At 38.3% G+C, this 22,315-nt stretch overlaps 2 protein-coding genes and 1 long non-coding RNA gene across 3 annotated transcripts; 1 reads left to right on the forward strand and 2 right to left on the reverse strand.

Annotated features, from left to right (window-relative positions):
* Nucleotides 1-3,877: 3,877 nt before the first annotated feature.
* LOC103931645 (protein PLANT CADMIUM RESISTANCE 4-like) lies at nt 3,878-5,723 on the reverse strand. Its single transcript, XM_018643520.2, has 3 exons — nt 4,926-5,723; nt 4,497-4,568; nt 3,878-4,376 (listed from the first exon to the last, which is right to left on the reverse strand). The coding sequence occupies exons 1-3, from the start codon at nt 5,611-5,613 to the stop codon at nt 4,069-4,071; spliced, it is 1,068 nt and encodes a 355-aa protein (XP_018499036.2). The 5' UTR covers nt 5,614-5,723; the 3' UTR covers nt 3,878-4,068.
* Nucleotides 5,724-12,985: 7,262 nt separating this feature from the next.
* On the forward strand, nt 12,986-16,281 carry LOC103929784. The gene is made up of 2 exons (XM_009339024.3): nt 12,986-13,132; nt 13,214-16,281. The coding sequence occupies exon 2, from the start codon at nt 14,086-14,088 to the stop codon at nt 16,072-16,074; it is 1,989 nt and encodes a 662-aa protein (XP_009337299.1). The 5' UTR covers nt 12,986-13,132; nt 13,214-14,085; the 3' UTR covers nt 16,075-16,281.
* Nucleotides 16,282-18,917: 2,636 nt separating this feature from the next.
* On the reverse strand, nt 18,918-22,139 carry LOC125479015. The gene is made up of 2 exons (XR_007259742.1): nt 20,351-22,139; nt 18,918-20,037 (listed from the first exon to the last, which is right to left on the reverse strand). It is a non-coding gene; the product is annotated as an uncharacterized LOC125479015 (long non-coding RNA).
* Nucleotides 22,140-22,315: the final 176 nt, after the last annotated feature.

Genomic DNA, 22,315 nt, shown 5'->3' on the forward strand with positions numbered 1-22,315 from the left:
TTGATCTTGTAAACCCACTTGACACCAATAGCCTTCTGATTTGGTGGGAGCTTTGTCAACTCCCAAGTGTCATTCTTCTCGATGGCATGGATCTCTTCTTCCATGGCTTTTTTCCAACAATTTTCTTCCACAGCTTCATTGAATGAGAGAGGCTCATGGTCTGCATAGAAGCAGAAAAAATTGGTTTCTTCTTCTTCTTGTCCATAAATCTCTGTGAGACTCCTTAACCTCACTGGAGTTGAGGAGCTGCTTTCCTCACTAGATGTAGGACCACTCCTTGCAATTCTGTGCACTGGAGTTGTTGTGATTGTTTGATCAGGTTGTTGCTCAACAGGTGGTACAACTTCTGGTTCTTCAAAATCAGTGGAGACGATCTTCTCTTTACTGACTTCTTTGTTGTTCCACATCCATGCCTCTTCCTCACTGAAAATGACATCTCTACTAACCACTAGTTTGCCAGTTAGTGGGTTGTAGAGCTTGTACGCCTTGGACTCTTCACTATAGCCCACAAACACACACTTCTCACCTCTATCATCAAGTTTCCTCCTCTTGGCTTATGGAACTTGAGCATATGCAACACACCCAAAAATTCTTAGGTGTGTAACATTCGGCTTGTATCCACTCCAAGCCTCTTGTGGTGTCATCCTCTTGACACTCTTTGTTGGACATCGATTCAACAAATAAATCGAACAAGCTACAGCTTCTGCCCATAACTCTTTTGGCAAATTCTTCTCCTTAAGCATGGACCTTGTCATGTCAAGGATGGTTCGATTCTTTCTTTCGGCTATCCCATTTTGCTGTGGGGTATAGGCAGCAGTAAGTTGATGCCTAATTCCTTGCTCCTTGCAGTATGCTTGGAAAGCATTGGAGGTGTACTCTCCACCTCTATCTGATCTCACAGCCACAAGCTTGTGGTTGCTTTCAGCCTCTGTGAGTGCCTTGAACTCCTTGAAGATTCTTAGGGCAGCCGACTTCTCCTTGAGAAAGTAAACCCAAGTCTTCCTACTAAAATCATCAATGAAAGTAATAAAATACCTATTACCTCCATAAGACATGGGATCCAATGGACCACATATATTTGTGTGCACCAACTGCAGTGGTGCCCTTGCTCTCCATGTATCACCAACAGGGAATGATAGTCGTGCTTGCTTGCCAAGCACACAACCTTCACATACTTGGCGTGTGGCTTCAATCTGGGGTAGACCACGAACCATTCCTTCATTTGACAACAACTTTAGGCCATTGAAATGAAGATGGCCATACCGAAGATGCCATTTCCATGAACAATCTTCCATTGCACCGATGTTGCAACTCCCAATCTTTGTGTTCAACTTCAACGGGAACATTCGGTTCTTTGACATTTGAACACGTGCAATAAGTTTTCTCCTTGCATTCCTGAGAGTGAGAAACATATTCTCCATATGTATAATGTACCTTTTCTGGAGCAGTTGACCAATGCTTAGAATGTTGCTCTTCATACCTGGTATGTAGTAGGTATCGGAGATGTATTCTTCTTTACCATCCTTATGGATGATCTTGATCTTCCCTTTGCCTTCAACTGGCAACTTTGAGGAGTCACCAAGACTTACAGATCCATAGGCCCCATCTTTTAGTTCAGCAAAAAACTCCTTCTTTCCACACATGTGATTGCTTGCACCAGAGTCCAAATACCAAACATCTTGTTGGCTACTGGAATCATGGTGTGCTAGCAAGATTGTAAGTTCTTCATCAGTATTTCCACTTGATTCTGCCATGTTGACATGCTCACCATTTTTATGTGAACATTCATTGGCATAATGTCCATATTGCTTGCAATTGTGACATTGGATATGCGCCTTTCCTCGAGTAGATCTCCACTCTTGAGATTGACCTCGATTTTGTGCGTAGCCTCGACCTCTTCCTTGAGCTCGTCCTCGGCTACGGTTAGATGAACTCCCACGACGTGAGTTCCACTGCCCACGACCTTTATTTGGTTTGTCAATATTCAACTTTGACTCCAAAGCTTGCTCTAGCGTTGTGGGGCTTGCATTCTTCTGAATGCATTGCTCGTGAACTAGGAGGGATCCTAGTAGCTCCTCTGCGCTCATCACCTCCAAATCCTTGGATTCCTCAATGGCAGTCACCACATGCTCAAACTTAGATGTGAGTGACCGGAGTATCTTCTCCACAACTCGTACTTCATCGAGTCTCTCGCCATTTCTCCTCATCTGATTTACTATCACAATGAGCCTTGAGTGATAGTCGGAGATGCTCTCTCCTTCATTCATGTGAGCAGTTTCAAAATCTGCTCGAAGTGACTGTAATCTCACTTTCTTGACCCGATCTACTCCTTTGTAGATTGTACTGAGTGTGTCCCATACTTGCTTGCTCGTTATTGCTTCTGCAACCTTCTCGAACGTTGAATCTTCTAGACCCTGGTATAGAAGATACAGTGCCTTCTGGTCCTTCTTTCGTAAGTCCTTGAGAGTGTTCCTTTGTTCTGCAGTATATGCAGCTTCTTGCTCGGCAGTGGGTACAACATACCCACTACTGACAACTTCCCATAGCTCCTGTGATCCAAACAATGCTTTGAATTGGATGCACCATCTTTCATAATTTTCTTTCTTCAATGTGGGAACCTGGAGTTGCACTAAATTGGACGCCATAGCTACTGCACTTGCCAGAATGGTATTCTGGCTCTGATACCAATTGTTGGTATTCACAAGAGTTTGCTAACTCAATACCAAAATATGTGGGTGATAAGTTTACAAACTCTATCACACCTCTCACGTTCACTCTCAAGAAAATTGGACAAAGAAAGGAAAGAAGTAGCAAGCTTGGTGATAACAAACACTTTGAAATATTAGAAGAGTTTACAACTCTTAAAGCTTACAAGCTGAAATTAAATGAATGGGAAATGGGATTTTGGATGGGATGCACTAAGGCTTAGCAAGATGGCCTATTTATACAAAACTGAAAAAATAAACAATCCAACAATACATATAATGAATGATGGTGTTCCACATCTTTACACCCTTTCAAACACATGCAACAACTTTGATAGTTGGCATACACATGCATTGCATCATGGCAGGTTGTAATAACCACCTTTCGGCTTGCACACAGCAGCTCACATCTCTGCTGTCTTTCAATCTCCTTTCGGCTAACACATGGAGGAAGCAATGATCTTTGTAGTTGCTAAAAAAACACCCTGGAAAGAAACTGACAGCTTGTTTTAACCATTAACAACCTGTTTTTATTTGATTTTCCAACAGAATACCAGCGGCGCCACCTGATTTGGTTGATGTTCCATGATCGTTTTGTGCTTGAGGACGTCCTATGTATGAGATCAACCCTAGGACGTCGTCCCTTTGTCCAGGGAAGAGGGGTTTGACCATCAATGGTACCCAATGGACAACTTCTTCAAGAAGTCCTTATATACAGACGAGAAAACTAAGGACAGCCTCTCACTTACTATTCTATCCATACGCCCACACATTATCAACACGGTTAACAGCAAGGAAGCACTGATCACTCCAGCTTACTAGTTTCTAATTATACAAAATTGTATGGGATAATGAATAATTATAAAATCAAATATAACCTTTTGTTCTAATTTGAATGGAGGGAAAATTAAACTCACATACAAGGGATATGGTCATATTAATTGCTTTGACTAATTAGTCTAATCTACGTCTGCACCTTTTATATAATGTTGTCGCATATAATCATTTACTACTAGTTATTTATTTAACCTAATGACCTTACCAACTTGTATAAAGATGAATGTCTACTTACCATTAGACCTGGCTTGCAGCTGCGCACGTTATATCTAAATCTTTAATAATATACAGAACTCCAGAAATCATCAAAACAAAAAGCGTTTTTTTGAATTTTCAATACATGAAAATGGCAAATTGTTCAAAATTACAAAAGGGAAGCGATACATATTCAGAGTATCCACAAATATCAACATACGAAAATAAACATAACACAGAGAGAGAAAAATAGCCTTGAGGCATGCATAAGTAAATGCAAGTAATCTGCAAACGGTTGAACTTGTCCATCACAAACATTAGTTTTTTTTAGTCAATACTGATTCATATTTTGGTTCATTGGAGGCATCATCATATTAACATTCGGCTGCTGCAAGCTGGGATTCCTTTGCACATTTCCTATCCATCCGATTGAAGGGTCAATCCCTCTGACTTGAAGTTCCCGGTACTCTTGGCAAAGAGCGCAGGGTTCGCAAAATAAATGGGTGACCCAATCGGGTGCGGGGGACTCGATTAGGTTGTATTTGCTGCGCAGCTTTGTGCGATACGTGCATGACATTATGAATGGTATCCCAATGAAAGATGCAATCAATCCGTAGAACAGTCCGCTGGTCGCACATGCTACACAGTAGTATGGATATATAGGTCAATATCGCATGCACAATTTGGGTTAATTCTCTCTTCAAATATTGTAACATGATATGAAGTTTGAATAGATATATGTTTTGAAATTTGGCTTACAGGATGTGCCGTTATCTATAACCTCTGCTATCTGTCCAAACGTCAAGCATGGAACAAAAGCCGTTGTGAGAGCTGAAATGTCATAGTAATGTTTATAATAAATCTCAACTCATAGTTCAAAATATGAGAACTAGCTATACTTTGGATGCGGAAAGAGAAATAAATAAGGGTGTGGCTGTTTTTGAAAGAGCTAGAAGTGCTTTATGACAATTAAAAACACTTTTGACGCATTTGGCAAAATATAGTTAAAAGTGGTTTTGCGTTATAGCACTTTCTGGGGAAGCACTATGGAAGCACTTGAAAAAACTTCAATTTTAATATCCTGTGTTTCTAATAGAAGGTACTTATAGCAAAAACACTTATAAACAAAAGTATTTCCTACAAAAGCAGTTTTAAAAAAAGCCCTAAGGTATGTATGTACGTACGTACCATTCATTGGATCATCCATGCAATCAAATAACTCAGAACTCCATTGCTCAGTTCCAGCATTCTGCAGGTTGACGTGATTAAGAGGTCCCTGCTGGTAAGGACTCTGCTGCATTGGAACCCCTTGAACAGCATAACCATTATTAGGCTGCTGTTGTTGGTATTGTTGATTCTGTGTGGAAAATTGCACTGCCGGCTTCTGATATTGCTGATTATAATTCGCTGGAGATTGGGGAGGAAATTGTGCTGGAGATTGGGGAGGAAACTGAGCTGGAGCTTGTTGGTTCCCCACGCCCATTGGTTGTGGTCCTTGTGGCGGGTAGACCGCCCCGGGTTGGTTAGGCACATTTGCATACATGGGATTACGGTTAGGATTGGTTTGCATATTACTCTGGGGCTGGGGTGGAAACTGTGCAGGCCTAGGCTGCTGATAGTTTGCTTCTTGTTGTTGATTTTGGAATTGTGGGTTTTGTGGTGGGAATTGTTGTGGGCTTTGAGGAGGGAACTGTGCTGGCTGAGGCGGTGGCTCTTGGTATTGATCTTGTTGGTTGTGGTCGTGTCTGGTGGTTTCAGACACTTGTTGGTATTGAGATTGTTGATCAGCTTGTAACTCATAATCCACCTCCACTTGAGGTTGGTAGAGATCATGATCACCGTCGTACGCAGACGGCCCTCCTTCTGGATTTCCCATTAGCCTAGCTAGCTAGCTTCCACTCTAATTTTCTTTTTGATGGGATCTCAGAGAAATAGAGATGTATAGATACAGGGAGCTGCGGATGAAAACAACAGTTGCATGCTATACATTTATATATATGCCACTCCCACCAACTTATGAAGGGAACATGTTGTGCAATTGAGGAAGCAATCTTACTAATTAACAAAACCCTACTTGTGGGATTTCTGTAAGGAATTACTGAAGTCAAACACAAAGCTATTGAAAGTCAATTATCTTGCGAAAAAAAAAGAGCAAAGAAATACCTAACAAAATGTTAACATCAATAATATTGTGCCCAACTTAATTTCATATACAAATTAGTAAATGCCGAAATTTTAAATAAAATAATTTCGGTTATTATCAATGGAATATATTTACTTTGCCAAATATCTGGCATATTTACTTTGCCAAATATCTGGCAAGTGACTTTACTTTCTTCAACAAAAAATTTCTTTACGTGTGAGATGGGATAGATTATATGGATTTGTTCAACTTCAATACTTATCGTGGGAAAGTCGTGGCAATCACCGTCTAGTGTCGATAATATGGAACTGCAGAAGAGTTTACTTTGACCAGAATCTCATTAATTATTTGCAAATGCAGAAAAACGCTGGCAGCTAGCGGAATGTGCCTGCAAATTGTAATAGATATATTTTGATTATTGCTAGTGGAGGAAAATATTATTGCTAGTGGAGGAGCTGCCATTTTTAGCTTTGGAATTGAGAGCTTGTCCCAGCAAACTATAATCTCTAGTTAAGATCATAATTAGGTTGACCTTATTAGTGGTTTATATAATCGTTGAGCACATGGCCTCTTCAATGGCACGAAACATCCTAATTAAAGTCGATGGGAAAATCATATTGCTTCAAGAGATCCTTATCAACTATCCAATTAAGTTGAATGTTTCAACTAATACGTATATAATATAATTATATATATCTGGGACAAATCTGTGACATCACTTTATTTTAACCAAAATGTATATAATATAATTACTTATACATATGCGTCTTTTGTTAGGAGGGATCTTGCTTCACTGTTTGTAGAGCACGACACTCGACTACATATCGATATATAAGATATTGACAACAAACTAAGACGTATTGACAACACGTATAATAAACTTCAACTACCTCTAATGGCGGATCTAGGATTTGAACCTTGGGGAGTCCTACTATTAAATGTCCAAGTTTTTTAGATAGAAAAGCTCATGAAGCGCTAGATTGTTTTTTTACTCACTGAGGTAATTTTTCAAACGCCTAGTTGACTTGTTGTCGTCAACCAAACCATGTTGTGAACATGTTAACATATATCGACATACACATGCCGAAGGAATTCGATGAATGATATGAGAGAATTTGTCCAGTGCAATCAACGCAACCTGTCGAAATATGCTTGACAAACGTTACATCAAACACTTGGTGGGCATAAAAGAGACCTGTACGTACCAAACATTCGGAGGATCCTCAAAAGACCTTCACATGTATATTTTCATACTACCGCCACCATATATGTGTCCATATCAATACGATTTATCAACACATATGATATCAACAATATGAATGACATGTCGAGTATTGGCTCCATGATATCAACAATATGGACGACACACACACACACACACACATATATCAGTCCCCTCTCATTGAAGGATCCTTCAAATAAAAGATTCTTTGTGGGGCTCACTCCACATCGTAGATCCAACTCTTCATCTTGTAGATCATTTCTCAAAAGATCATCTCATCATAATATGCTTGTTTTGTTGGTAATAATGAAGAAATTTCAGTTTCTTCATGGTAATCATTTTGCTTTGATTAAGCTACTTCACATTTTCAAGTTCAAGTATTGCTTCTATATCCTCTTATGTTTTCAAGGGATTGTTGTTTTGGATATTTGCGTTCACTTATCTTACTTTACGCTTCAGTAAAACACTTTTTACGTTTCATCTTCTAAAAACAGGAAAAGAGAGAATTTTGTTTAACTGGTCAATTTCCTTCTTAGCTTTTTGTATAGAGAGATAGATATCTTCCAATATATATATGGTTAAGATAATATGACTCTGAAGTATCCATGACGTCAAAAACCGTGGACTAGACCCTGCCCTAGGTATAGAATTCACTGTCTTAATTATACTTAGTAGCTTTGATTAAACCATTGTGTGACGAATATTACACAGGTTATATCGCCAATGCTCAGAAAATAAACCAAGGTGGAAATTCTGTGCCCCCGTACGTCATGCCGGGCATAATATGAATGACCTGCAAGTGGAATTCCATTGGTGAAGTTGTTGAATTCATATAATAATTTACTTGAATTTGATATCTGTTTGAGACCGATCGAACCTGGGAAATAGAATTTCGATAATCACTCTTAATGCACTTAATAAAAGCAGTATAACTTGATCAACAGTTACAATATAAGGGGTGTTTGTGTGTAACTCAACTGATTAGTAGCGTTTGCTGTACTTATGGTTTGTTGGCACTAGATGATCTAAAAGTTCAGAGAAATAAAAGACAAGACCAAATAACTTGAAACTAGCTAGGACTTTTCTTATTTCTTTATCTTCATATACATTTTTGTTTTTAATTTTCAAACAAATGATGACCGAACACCGCCATGCCATCAATGCACCACAGTCAGACTCTGATACTCTTCGACGGAGATGGATAGTTCCATGGTGAACTCACCCCTCATAATTCAAGAACAACTTCATCAAAAAAATTTATAAAATAATAAAAATCTCAAAATATTTAATTCTATTTCTTGGCACTGCATTTGTGTCCTAGCCTGGTGTAGAACTCGAGTGCCTCAGATTCCAAAACACAATCTGTGGCACCACATCCCCGTACCCTTTCTCCTTAAATTTTCTTTGTATGGCCTCATAATCAATTTCCCAGCTATTATACTCGAAGCCTGATCGAACTCCATGTCGCTGAACACGAAGATCCCATTGATCATTGTTGTGCGGAAGCTTCAAATATGAAACCAAAGCTAATACGGCAAAATATGACAAGACAAATAATCCAAAAAAAAAGGCACAAGGATTTATACTGGTTCGGCGTAAGCCTACATCCAGTTCTGAGACGGCGAGGAAATTCCACTAATGTCAAAAGGAGATTACAAATAGAGTTTTAACTCTCAAACCCAATAGCCCACATACACCCAATAGCTCTCACTCTCACAAAGAACAAATGGAGAAGATGGAAACATATACCAAATTCCTTCTCTCCCAAAAGCCACAAAATGTAGCACAAATATCTTTGATTGAGTGATCACTAACAAAAGGGGATTACAAACAAATGGGAAGGAGCAGCACTGTTTCAAATGGGAGAGCCGAATGCTCTCTCCTCTGCTCTCCTTGCTCTCTGTATTCAGCTCAAAACATAAAATGAGCTCCACTCTTTCTACTCACACTCTGTAGCTTTCTATCTCTTTCTCTTATTTATTATTAGGCTGCAAAGGCAACCACCAAAACATAAGGGACCAAAACCCACGGGTGTAGAAGAGAAAGAAAACCTTTTCCCTTTTTTCTTCCCTAAAACAAGGTAAGGTGTTGTCCACCTTTTTCATATTTTAATAGCCGAAAGTTATATTGTCTTGTTGTCCACTTGGTCACAAATCCAACAATCTCCACCTTGACCAAGTTCCGAAAGCATAACAGAGAATCGAATCAACAATCACCATAAGCACCCAAAGTACACACTAAAGACAACGGGAACTAAATCAAATTCCCCAAACTTACCAGTGCTCATAACAATTTCCACCTCGACTCAAACTGTACCAAAGCCAACAAAAGTAGACCATTTCTCTACCGTCTTCTCCAATTTTGCAAACCATAAGTGCCTTGATCAAAACAAAAGGTGATTCAAACGAAGAACTGAGATTCTTCAATATCACCAACAAAAGATCAAGTACACCATACCAAAGTTGGACACACAATGAACTCCACCTGCTCACAAACACCATGGTCTTAAACTGCACCAATAGACTCATTCACATAGCATGGCACATTCTCCAAGTCAAAACTGATTACAAATTTGGCAACAAAGTCTCACATACCACATACGAAAATATGCCCTTCACTCAAGTTTACCATCATCACATGAGCACCAACAGGACAACCAAAATTTCAAATTCAAATAATCAATAGGAGATCCAAAACCATACCTCAACTGGAGTCTTCAAGAAAACTAATTGCAGATGATGGAGACCAACAGACCAAATAGCAGTGGCAAACAAATCCAACCAAATGTCCATAGCCCAAACAAAGTTAGAAAGCATATAACTTGCCTTCTACACGAGGGTTCCACACAAATGTTCTGCAGTGCATGTGGTGTATCCAAAATAGTGTGGTGCCTCACTATCCAAACTTGCAGAACTCAACAAATTGGCCCTCACTGAATTCAACTTTACCAAAAAAAAAAAGCAAAACCATACCAATATCCAAAACAATAAAAAACACCGATGAAGAGCAACTGACATAACACAAACATACATAGAGGCTACTAAGCAACTTTCTCAAATCATAACAAGGAATCCTTACAAACTCTTAAATCTCCATATGTAGTGGAGAGATTTAAGAGTACCCACAACACCAGATTCTCTTTCAGTTTTGGGCAATCAACTTTCCAATGCCCTTCCTTGCGACAATAGTTGCATGTGTTGTTTCTGGTCTTAGACTTCGATCTCAAATTTCCTTTATTACTACCTGAACCATATTCCCTATCTCTGCCTCTTGCTATCAAAGCCTCAGAATGAGAATCATTCAAATTTCCAAATACTTTGTTCTTTAACTCTCTTGAATTCAAAGCGGCTTTTACATTCTCCATACAAATAGAATCTCTCCCATATAACAAAGTTTTGACAAAATTCGCATACGAAGGAGGTAAAGAACACAACAAAATCAAAGATTGATCCTCATCATCAATTTTATTATCCATACTTTTCAAATCCATAATAACCTTATTAAACTCATCAAGATGATTTTGAATAGGCGTACCTTCAGTCATACGGAGAGTGTACAAACGTTGCTTCAAATACAAACGATTGGTGAGGGATTTGGTCATATATCTACTTTCCAACTTAAGCCACAAACCAGCTGCAGTAGTTTCATTATCCACCTCACGAAGAACTTCATCAGATAGTGATAACATAATTGCACTATGTGCTCGATTCAAAGCGTCTTCTTTTTCTTCAGCAGACCAATCTTGTGGCAAGGCTTCCACACCCTGTAGCGCCTTAAGCAACCCTTGTTGAACTAGCACAGCTCGCATCTTAACCCGCCAAAGGCTAAAATCATTCCTCCCATTGAATTTTTCAATATCATATTTCACCGACATATTCGATGGTTTCATAGACATACTTGTACAAAGCCCCAAGTCGAAACCCAGAGCTCTGATACCACTTGTTGTGCGGAAGCTTCAAATATGAAACTAAAGCTAATACGGCAAAATATGACAAGACAAATAATCCAAAAAAAAAGGCACAAGGATTTATACTGGTTCGGCGTAAGCCTACATCCAGTTCCGAGACGGCGAGGAAATTCCACTAATGTCAAAAGGAGATTACAAATAGAGTTTTAACTCTCAAACCCAATAGCCCACATACACCCAATAGCTCTCACTCTCACAAAGAACAAATGGAGAAGATGGAAACATATACCAAATTCCTTCTCTCCCAAAAGCCACAAAATGTAGCACAAATATCTTTGATTGAGTGATCACTAACAAAAGGGGATTACAAACAAATGGGAAGGAGCAGCACTGTTTCAAATGGGAGAGCCGAATGCTCTCTCCTCTGCTCTCCTTGCTCTCTGTATTCAGCTCAAAACATAAAATGAGCTCCACTCTTTCTACTCACACTCTGTAGCTTTCTATCTCTTTCTCTTATTTATTATTAGGCTGCAAAGGCAACCACCAAAACATAAGGGACCAAAACCCACGGGTGTAGAAGAGAAAGAAAACCTTTTCCCTTTTTTCTTCCCTAAAACAAGGTAAGGTGTTGTCCACCTTTTTCATATTTTAATAGCCGAAAGTTATATTGTCTTGTTGTCCACTTGGTCACAAATCCAACAATCATATGCTCTGGAAATCCGTGATCATGCCCCATTCAATTACAAGAAGCGAAGAGTGTGTTTTCAGTATGCAGCAACTGTAAGAACTTACGCAAAGCCAATTGTTGGAACTTTTGCTCATCCAGGTGAGTGTCAAATGTCCTGCTTTCGTCTACATAACAATATTTATCGATGATTTGTTATATCGCAAGCCCCTCTGATTTCATCAGTTCATCTTCTATGGCCCGTCTATCTGTTTGCAAAGATAATCAATCTTTGCCGGAGCACATCTCATGTTTTGTGTAATGAGTTTCAGATGAAGCTAGGGTAGCAAAGCAACCCCAGGTCCATGCTGCTTCAGTCATTATTTGCTCAGTTTCTCACTTTTTCTTGTTGCAGTATATAATGGTGCTTCCCTTCAGTTTCAATTTGTTTTATTGTCCCTTCAAGTGGTGATTATTTTGTAGTAAGAAATGTTGGTATTCACAAGAGTTTGCTAACTCAATACCAAAATATGTGGGTGATAAGTTTACAAACTCTATCACACCTCTCACTTTCACTCTCAATAAAATTGGACAAAGAAAGGAAAGAAGTAGCAAGCTTGGTGATAACAAACACTTCGAAATATTAGAAGAGTTTACAACTCTTAAAGCTTACAAGCTGAAATTAAATGAATGGGAAATGGGATTTGGATGGGATGCACTAAGGCTTAGCAAGATGGCCTATTTATACAAAACTGAAAAATTAAACAATCCAACAGTACATATAATGAATGATGGTGTTCCACATCTTTACACCCTTTCAAACACATGCAGTAACTTTGATAGTTGGCATACACATGCATTGCATCATGGCAGGTTGTAATAACCACCTTTCGGCTTGCACACAGCAGCTCACATCTCTGCTGTCTTTCAATCTTCTTTCGGCTAACACATGGAGGAAGCAATGATCTTTGTAGTTGCTGAAAAAACACCCTGGAAAGAAACTGACAGCTTGTTTTAACCATTAACAACCTGTTTTTATTTGATTTTCCAACAAGAAACACTAGAAACTGAAAAATTCATCCTGACGAAGTGAGAAGTTTAAATCTTCAAACCGAAATTGTTTTGGATTATGATGTTTGGTGACACACAAACATAATGTGTGCAAAATGTTTGTTAAGTTCAAATTTTTCACATTTGCTTGATGCACAAGTAAATGGCGCTTCATTTCTGAAGTCCTGAAGGGACTGCAATTGAGAAAAATAGAAGCGACTTAACTTGAGTATAACTGTACTGTTTCTGCTCCTACACTACAAGGAATACGCAGATTTGGGACTGATTTGATTTTCTTTTTCTTTTTTGAGCTTATTGAGAATAATTGGATGTTTGTTTAACAGGACCTGATTTGGAGATGGTTTATTGAAAGGTTAAGGGCATGGGGATTTTACCAATTCTGAATATGGTATGTGATTTTTTTTCAGATTGATTTGTTCATTTGCCCATTTTGTATGTTTGGCCTTTTATTTATTGACTCAATTCTCAGATTGCACATTCAGCAGAAGTAGCAAGCCAAGGAAGAACACTGGATAGACCACCACCTTATTCAAACTGGCCCGTTCCCTAATCGAGGAGAGGAGCAAGAAAATCATTTACTGGACATATATAATAAATATCTCACTCAAATTTCATGTTAACCAAAAATAAAGTAATAAAATAATTGAATAAAAGTGGGATTTCATATAGGAGACTGATGGAAGAAAATGCTGATTAATTTAGTTTAAAATGGAAAACTTGGGACGGATATAGGAAACACCCCAATCGAAGGGACGGAGGGGTACCTGTAGCTGCACTGTCCCAAGCCACATCAGGGACTGAAGTCGGTTGCCAAAACATACAATAAGAACGGATTGTTGTCAGTGTGTAGTGTGGGTATTCCTTGTAGGGCTACAACTTTTTAGTTTCAAATGGTTATGGATAATACTTAGGTACTAGAGATTTTTCAATATGTTTGGAGCACGAGATAATATGTCACATGTTATTATATAATTGGAGGGACACTTGAAAATAAAAAGTTTTCTCCAACTGTATTAATGACATGTGATGTGGCATGTAATGTATGGTCCAATTAATGATATTTGTTATATATATATATATATATATTTTTTTTTTTTTTTTTTTTTTTAAAGTTACAAAAAACACAATCATCTTTTTATTTGGTCAAAATGAATATATATAATTTTCACTAGTACCTATATAATATTATCCAATAGTGATTATTTTGGGAAAGGGCAAAAAACCTATGCCCCCACAGGTAAACAATCTCCCATAAAAACGTGACATATCCAGCAGAAGACTGCAAACGAAACCCTAATTTCATTTGGGCCCTTCACATCTCTTCACAAGAAGCTCACTCCAATGGCTCCTCCTTCTCCTCCAACTGCTACTACTATTGTTGGTCCTCCACAGATCAACACCTTCGCCCCACCACCACAACCCAATCCCGCTCCCAGCGGGTCCCGACCGCTCATGGGCTTCACCGAGAACGGTTCGGGCACCTTCCTCTCCTCCGGCAACGCCTGCCTCGATCTCTTCTTCCAAGTCGTACCATCCACCCCCGCCTCCTATATCAACCAACAACTTCCTCTGGCCTGGGCCCACGACGCCCTAACCACCCTCAAGCTCATATGCAACCTCCGTGGTGTCCGCGGCACCGGAAAGTCCGATAAGGAAGGGTTCTACACGGCGGCATTTTGGCTCCACAAGAACCACCCCAAAACCCTAGCCTGCAACCTCGCTTCCTTTGCCGAATTTGGGTATTTTAAAGACATGCCGGAGATTCTATACCGCCTTCTAGAAGGCCATGACGTGAGGAAGAAGCAAAGGGAGGAGTGGTCCATTCCAAACGGCAGATTTCTCGGCCGTAGGAGATCGACAATCCGTCGACTGGCACGGAGAAGAACCCGACGTACTAGTACTAAAATTACCAAAGCGGCCTCTGGAGCCATCAACCGCAGGAGACAGAGTGAGCCTAAAGCGGTTAAGATGATGAAGGCATTGGAGAGGGTAAAATTGGAAAAAGAAAAAGCGAGCGCTGCGAGGAAAGAGAAGAAAATCGCCATGGCGAAGAAGGCTGTTGCGAGGTTCCAGCGTGACCCGGATTACCGGTTCTTGCACCATCAGGTTTCCGATCTCTTCGCGGAGTGCTTGAAGTCGGATCTCGAAAATTTCAAGTCCAATGAGTACAAGAAGATCACCCTGGCGGCGAAGTGGTGCCCTTCCCTCGACTCCTCCTTCGATCGCTCCACTCTTCTCTGTGAAGCGATTGCAAGGAAGGTGTTTCCGCGAGAATCCTACCCGGAATATGAAGGTGTAGAGGAGGCGCATTACGCGTTCAGAGTGAGAGACCGGCTGAGGAAGGAGGTGTTGGTGCCGTTGAGGAAGGTGTTGCAGTTGCCCGAGGTGTATATGGGTGCTAATCAATGGGGAGCTATTCCGTACAATCGTGTGGCTTCCGTGGCCATGAAACTGTACAAAGAAAAGTTCATGAAGCACGATGAAGAGAGGTTTAAGAAGTATTTGCAGGACGTGATGGCCGGAAAGTCTAAGATTGCGGCGGGTGCTCTGCTTCCTCATGAGATCATAGCCTCGCTGAAACATGGTGATGGCGGGGAAGTGGGTGAGCTGCATTGGAAAAGAATGGTGGAGGACATGTTGAAAAAAGGCAAGATGAAAAATTGTTTGGCTGTGTGTGATGTCTCGGGAAGCATGCGCGGGACTCCGATGGAGGTGTGTGTTGCATTGGGACTGTTGTTGTCCGAACTGAGTGGAGAGCCGTGGAAGGGAAAGGTCATCACTTTCAGTCATGACCCTCAGCTACATTTGATACAAGGCGATGATCTAAGTTCGAAGTGCGAATTTATAAGGAGGATGGAATGGGGCGCGAACACTGATTTCCAGAAGGTGTTTGATTTACTTTTGGAAGTGGCCGTGAATGGGAATTTGAAACCAGAGCATATGATCAAGAGGATCTTTGTGTTCAGCGACATGGAGTTTGACGAGGCTTCGGCTTCGAGTTGCAGGTATCCGGGGAGATGGAGTTGGGAGACTGATAGTGGTAGGGAGGAGAGCGGGAAGTGGGAGACTGATTATGAGGTAATACAAAGGAAGTTTGAGGAGAAAGGGTACGGGGATGTGGTGCCCCAGATTGTGTTTTGGAATCTGAGACACTCGCGTTCTACGCCAGTGTCTGGATCACAAAAAGGAGTGGCTCTCTTGAGTGGTTTCTCCAAGAATTTGATGAAGTTGTTCTTGGATGAAGATGGTGAAATTGACATCTGCCCGGATCGTATTATGGAAGAGGCCATCTCCGGGGAATTGTACCAGAAGCTGGTTGTCATAGATTGAATTTGATGATCATCATCATCATGTCCGAAATCCTGCCTTCAATTGTTTTGATCATTATTTCCTCTTTCCAGTAAAAAAAAAAAAAAAAAATTGTGAATGAACAAGAAATAAATTGCCATATTTTTGTTTGGCCTGGAAATTAAATGTCTTGTTTTCGTTCTGTAGAATAAAATGAGTCTTGTTCATGTTTGTGTTTACAAAATTTGGTGTAGAAATTTGTCTCCCTATCATCTACGTGCTATGTTGGCCGCGTTTATATTTTAAGTGGTTCGTGTTTGGGGCAGGTTCCATTTTTCATGAATGTCAAATATTCAGGAGAAGACAATTATAAAAAGGTTATGAGACCTTCAATGGAGATCACATATTAGCAAAACAAGAGAAAATAAGAGGCAGATTAAAGTGAAATCTTGTTCGTGTTTTGTAATGATAGATTTAATACAACTGAGAAATTAAAAATGCCTGAGATCTATCAGACTTCATGTTTACTACTTTCACTGAGATTTGAGGACTAAAGAGTACGGGCTTTTAAATTGGTATATTCATCTTCCTAGTTACCACTTAGTGAGGAATTGGATTTGTCATCTGCCTTAGTATGTCCCAAAAATTAGTGAGGAGTTGGATTTGTTATCTGCCTTAGTATGTCCCAAAACGAAGAGAAAACTATTGTTATTCAATCAGAAATTTATAGTCGTTTTCCCTCAGTCTTTTCTTTAATATTTGTGTTTTGAATGGTCCGAAGAGTCGTCTGATATTATTCATAATGTGCTTTTAGAAGATAAATGTACTCAGGGCCAGGTATTATAAGCTCCCTCCTCCCCTTGTTTCTCAATTAATTGAGGAATAAAAGCCTCCCTCATATACCTGAGATTTTTTCTAACAAATGAAAGAGATTAATGTTTATCGGTGAACAATGAAGGGATTCATCGCTTTTTTTATGTTGTAAGGGGAAATCGGAGTGCTCTTGAAATTTGAATGTGATGACATTATCTTGTTCTTTAGAATTGTCGTATATTAACTGTAATAATCTTTTTCTGATAAGAGATAATTAAACTGATGAACATTTCCTTTGGAATGCCTGTGCCACTTTTGAACTTCCACACTAACGAGAGAAAGTTATGCCATTTTGCACTGTTGTTTCTGTTAATGGTAAATTGATCCAAAGAGTGTTATAGATATGCAGCAGCCCTATCCAAGATTCTCTGGGGTAAGAATAATCTAAAGTAATGCTCAGATGCCATTACAAATTAACACATAAGATAAGACCATAATATATTGAATACACCTGGATTTGAGAGTCTATAAAAATCCATCAAAATTAATATAAAATACACCCACAACTACAAAATTGGTTTAATGTGTCGGAAAGTGGTGGCAGTTTTATATAATTACTGTCGGATAAAATTTCTGACAACATGTTTAAATAGTGTCAGATAACAAAGCACTGTTATCGCTTATATTAGACATAAACAATAACGGTCGGATATAACCGACATTAGCTTATTACTATCCGACATAAATAGTGAACCCGGAAAGTTCCCGCCCTTAACTCCACCACATATGTTTCCCGTCTGTACCGCCCTAACACGAAATGCATCAATTAATGCATGTACATTAAATCTTCTTAGCTAAAAGGAAGAGGAATACAAATTTTTACACAAGTCCAGTATATAATCTTAAGGTCCGTGACCGTGACATACGTGGAGATAACAACTCGAAGGCAAGGAGGCTGACTGGCATGCAAAATATTCGGCAAATTAACTTAACTCACATTGAATCATTTCTAGTATCATCACGAATCAAAAACAGTAAGAAGTTTGTGTTGCAACTCAAGTTAGTTCACTGTTTCCATTCCAAATTTAGATATCACTGATGCATAAATCTAAAGTCTTGGCAAATGCAAAGCATAAAATAAAATAAAAAACATTAAAAGGGGGGCAAAAGTCTTACGTACGAAGAGCTTCGCCACAGATTAAACATAAAATCTAGTCATTAGCTAGTCTATTCAGTCTTGCCTGTAGTTACTGTGCACCCCTTTCTCTTTCTGGTTTCATTCCCTTAATATTCACTAGGCTTGGCTTCCATGAAGCTAAAGATTTCTCAATATCCGTATTCTCCGTATCCATATCATACCAAAAACATTGTTTCCCTTCACTGTTATAAAATCTGATCTTATTAAACCAAATGCACGAAAGAATAATTTTATCCTCCAAATGCGAATCGTCCTTTAAAAATTTCAGGGGAATGATGATCTTGTTTTCACTCCAAATTTGGTGCTTGTAGTCTTCTAACACCAAGCCATTAAGGACGTTGTCCTTTACCTCGGCAACTGCTAGATGATCATGTCAAGAGAATAAATTTCTAGGTAGGAATCGAGTTCATCCAGTATAATTTCGGCAGCAACATGAATCGCTTCATCAGACTGATGTACAAACCTCAATTCCAGCATCAGCCCCTCATCACCCTGTTCCGGTAAATTTTGTTAAGGGTTTTTCAGAGGTCTCCATTGTTCATCCTTCCCAACAGTTAGAACTTCAAAACCAACACCAGTGCCAAAGTAATTCTGTTTTTCGATAATGTAAATACATACAACTTTACACTCACCAGATGATGAATTCAAGTCAAATGACAAATCGTAGGTATCCTTATGTGCATCAGGCAAGCAAAGTACTTGGCGGGTTGCTGGATTTCTAAATGTCGTAATATTGTGAAAGCAATTACGGCATACATCGTACATCGTAAACAAAGACTAGCATCAATAATTACTGCTGATTTTGCATACAGTAATTTACATTTATTTTAATTTTTAATATATATATATATATAAAGAATGAATAAAATTACACTTTTACTATAATACAATTATTTCATAAATAATCATATTGTCAAAATGTATTACAAGTTGAACAAAGCTAAGGTCAATATCAAACTACACATGAAATACCAAATAGGCCTCTAATAACAAAAAAATTTGTCAATTGAAAGACTTCACTTCTCCTTGAAGACCTCCAAACGCAGTCTTTTGAGAGTGAAATATTGCTTCTAATGCATGAACCACTAATTGCTATCTCTTTCTGCATATACATAAGCACATGGAGCAAAAGAAAATCTATTGTACAACTATATGTAGAAATACACATTTAATCTCAAGTAAGAAAAGTGATACTGAAAGAAAACCTAATCATTGTTATATACAAACCTAAATCCCAAATTATGCCTTCATAGTTTTATTGTTTTACACTCATACATGTATTAAATGACTAAAATATACACAAATTATGCCTTTACAGTTTTATTGTTTCCTAGAACCTGCATAAAAATCATATACTTGCAAATAGATAAATTAATGAGTCTCTAACATTTCACGCATGAAGAATTGATGCGGCAAGTAGAAGATTGGATATTCGATCAGTGGATATGGTTATCAATTATGATATCCCCAAAAACTCTAAGGTCAGACTCACTGTTTTTTGACCTAGTGGCTTGCTGTTATCAATTTACATCAAAGTTAGCCATTTATCTAGTTTTTGGGGAAAATTTTTAGTTGTGCCGGGTACACCAAATTTTTTTGGTGTACCCTCACTCATTAAAATTTTTTTGGTGTACAAAAAGTGAGGGTGCACCAAATTTTTTTGGTGCACCCTCACCATTATGAGTGAGGGTACACCAAATTTTTTTGGTGTGCCGGGTACACCGAAAAATCCCTCAGTTTTTGGGTCTTAATATATTACAAATTCAACATCATCGGGAGCACCAACAAATTTCAATTTTTTTTTTCATTTCTTTTTGTTCCATTTTCTTCAATCCAATCAACTTTCTTGGGAACTAAAACAAAAGGAGAGAAAGAGAGAGTTCCCAACCTGTCTCAACATCATCTTTGGAAACTAGGCCCTGGGAACGGATAGAGTGCCCAACCAAGATACTCTAGCTAGTCAAAGGAGATCGATTCGGTTGGTAAGTTAAGAGCTAGTCAAAACAAAATGTTAACTTAGAAATTGATAAAGACTTTAATACTAATAAAATTAAGTATAAATTTTTCCACTCATTACCATTGCATCTGCAACCTCTTCGTTTAATAGAATAAATAAGTGAATATAAATCATACCAAAGGAACTCAATCAAATTAGCATTTTTATCCAATAGTACAAACTAAACAAAGTACTACACTGCTACTATAATACACTCATAGAGTACTAGGCTAAGCAACAAAGTTAATAATTTAAGTACTAGGCTATACGCCAGTGTTATTCTACTACTACTACTACTACAACATACTCACATATTAGTTGGATTTTCGAAATAGATTATTTGGATTACAGTATCACTGTAATTCTGTAACATCTCCATCTCCTTTGCAAAAGTAGAACCTTGCTGAGTACCCCATGTGACCTGAAGGTCCGGGACATGCATACAAAGAAACCCAAGTCACTCTGCAATCCCAACCAAATCACACATAGAGAGAGCAAAATTAACAAATCCCCAACACCATAATTAAAACTCTTTCAGAGTAAACTGAATTGGAATAGTCTGGATTAATATTAGTCTAAAATTTTTTAAATACTTGGTGCCTCAGATTTGATAATTCATTGGGCGCCATTACTTAGCGCTTTAGATTTGGGAAGAAATCAATTCCAGCATACCTATCAAAAATTGTTTCACTCAATAAAAAAGATTAGGTAACCCAAACGTTGTTCAAATGCATATATAAGTTTGTAACTTACAAAAAGAAAACATTTTAACAAGAAAAAAAGTGTTGATACAATTCCTACAATACACTTAAAGGTGGGCATATTAACACTTATTTAAGTTATTAAATCACTTAACCTGTATATATTTGTCGTTGTACTTGGAAATATAGGTGGTGATCTAACAAATAGCATGAGCGACCTGCAAAGGACAGAAATGGATTCGCAAAAGCTATTTTCTGCCTAGGCTATTTGGATCTTTGGACCATTTGTTTCCATATTAGTGTACCTAACCGTACACGAAGAGACCATTCCTAAAAAAACAGTGAAACCCAAAATACTCAATTCCATTTAAAAAGCAAAGCAATTAGACTTTAGTGAAACAAGAACTTCAACAAAAATTTCAAACAAAAGTCCATCACAACAAAGAGAATACAGCACGCACCCAATTCCTCATATGGGCTAATAAAAGGGTTAGAAGTCAAGCAACCAAGTACCAACTTGTAATTGAAAATTAATATTAAAAATTTGAATTAACCAAACATTCATAAAGATCCAAATGTAAAAGCCCAAAAACACAAAAAAGAAAAAAAAATATATTGAAGTGTATTACAAACTATGGATTAGATAGTGATCCCAGAAACCAAATATAACCAATAAGCACAAGTTCCATCATTAGTAAAAACCGATCGATTCATTGATTTTCGTATGAGCGATACAAGTATTGGTATGCACAAGCAACATGAGCAAATCAGCCTCCAGGACGTGTAGGATTACAATGCAGAGCAACTAAAAGATAAACATTACAATTGAGAGCATTAATATTCTAATATCCAATAAACAGTAGCTTATGTTTTTTATTTTTAAAACTACTCAAGTACAGAGCACTCACTGCTCTGGATTCAAAGAGAACCTCACATAATAAAATCGCTTCTCCATAAAACATAAATGATAGCTCTTGTAATTGACTGCAGAGTATAAAGTGGTAGCTTAAACAATTATGTATGTTTCAATTTCAAAGCATCTACAAAGCCCAAAATTACTAAACCTTCTTTTCTTATTAACTTGTATAAGCAACAAGCCAGAAAGATTTTACCTTTAAATAGCAAGAAAAACAGAAGCATCTCAGAAAAATAATTTCATCCTACAAATTCACAACAAAAAGAAAAATACTAAAAAATAAAAACCAAATAGAAAACTGATTTAAAAAATCCTCCATATGTAATAATAAATCAAGTTAAAAATATCCCCAATCACAGAATAATTAAACCCAAATTGGAGGTTGCGGAGTGCGAATGTGCAGGTGGAGGGGCTGCTGGAGGAAAGTACTTGTAAATTCAAAACCAAATTTATATAAAAATAAAATAAAATTTTGAAAGAAAAAAAAAACTTCAACCTTAAAACATTGGGAGAAAAACGGCGGTCTCGTGTGTCTGGGAGAGGAAGATTTAGGTGTCGATTTGAGTTTTGGCGGAATGGATCTCCTGGGTTCTTGAATTTTCGGTGGTGGACAGCAAGCGATGTGGATATGAGGCCATGGACCGCGACAAAGCGATGGA

This window comes from the organism of the source record quoted next, unplaced genomic scaffold (assembly GCF_019419815.1).
Source record: "Pyrus x bretschneideri cultivar Hongxiangsu unplaced genomic scaffold, Pyrus_bretschneideri_v1 Contig27, whole genome shotgun sequence".
Classification (NCBI taxonomy): Eukaryota; Viridiplantae; Streptophyta; class Magnoliopsida; order Rosales; family Rosaceae; genus Pyrus; species Pyrus x bretschneideri.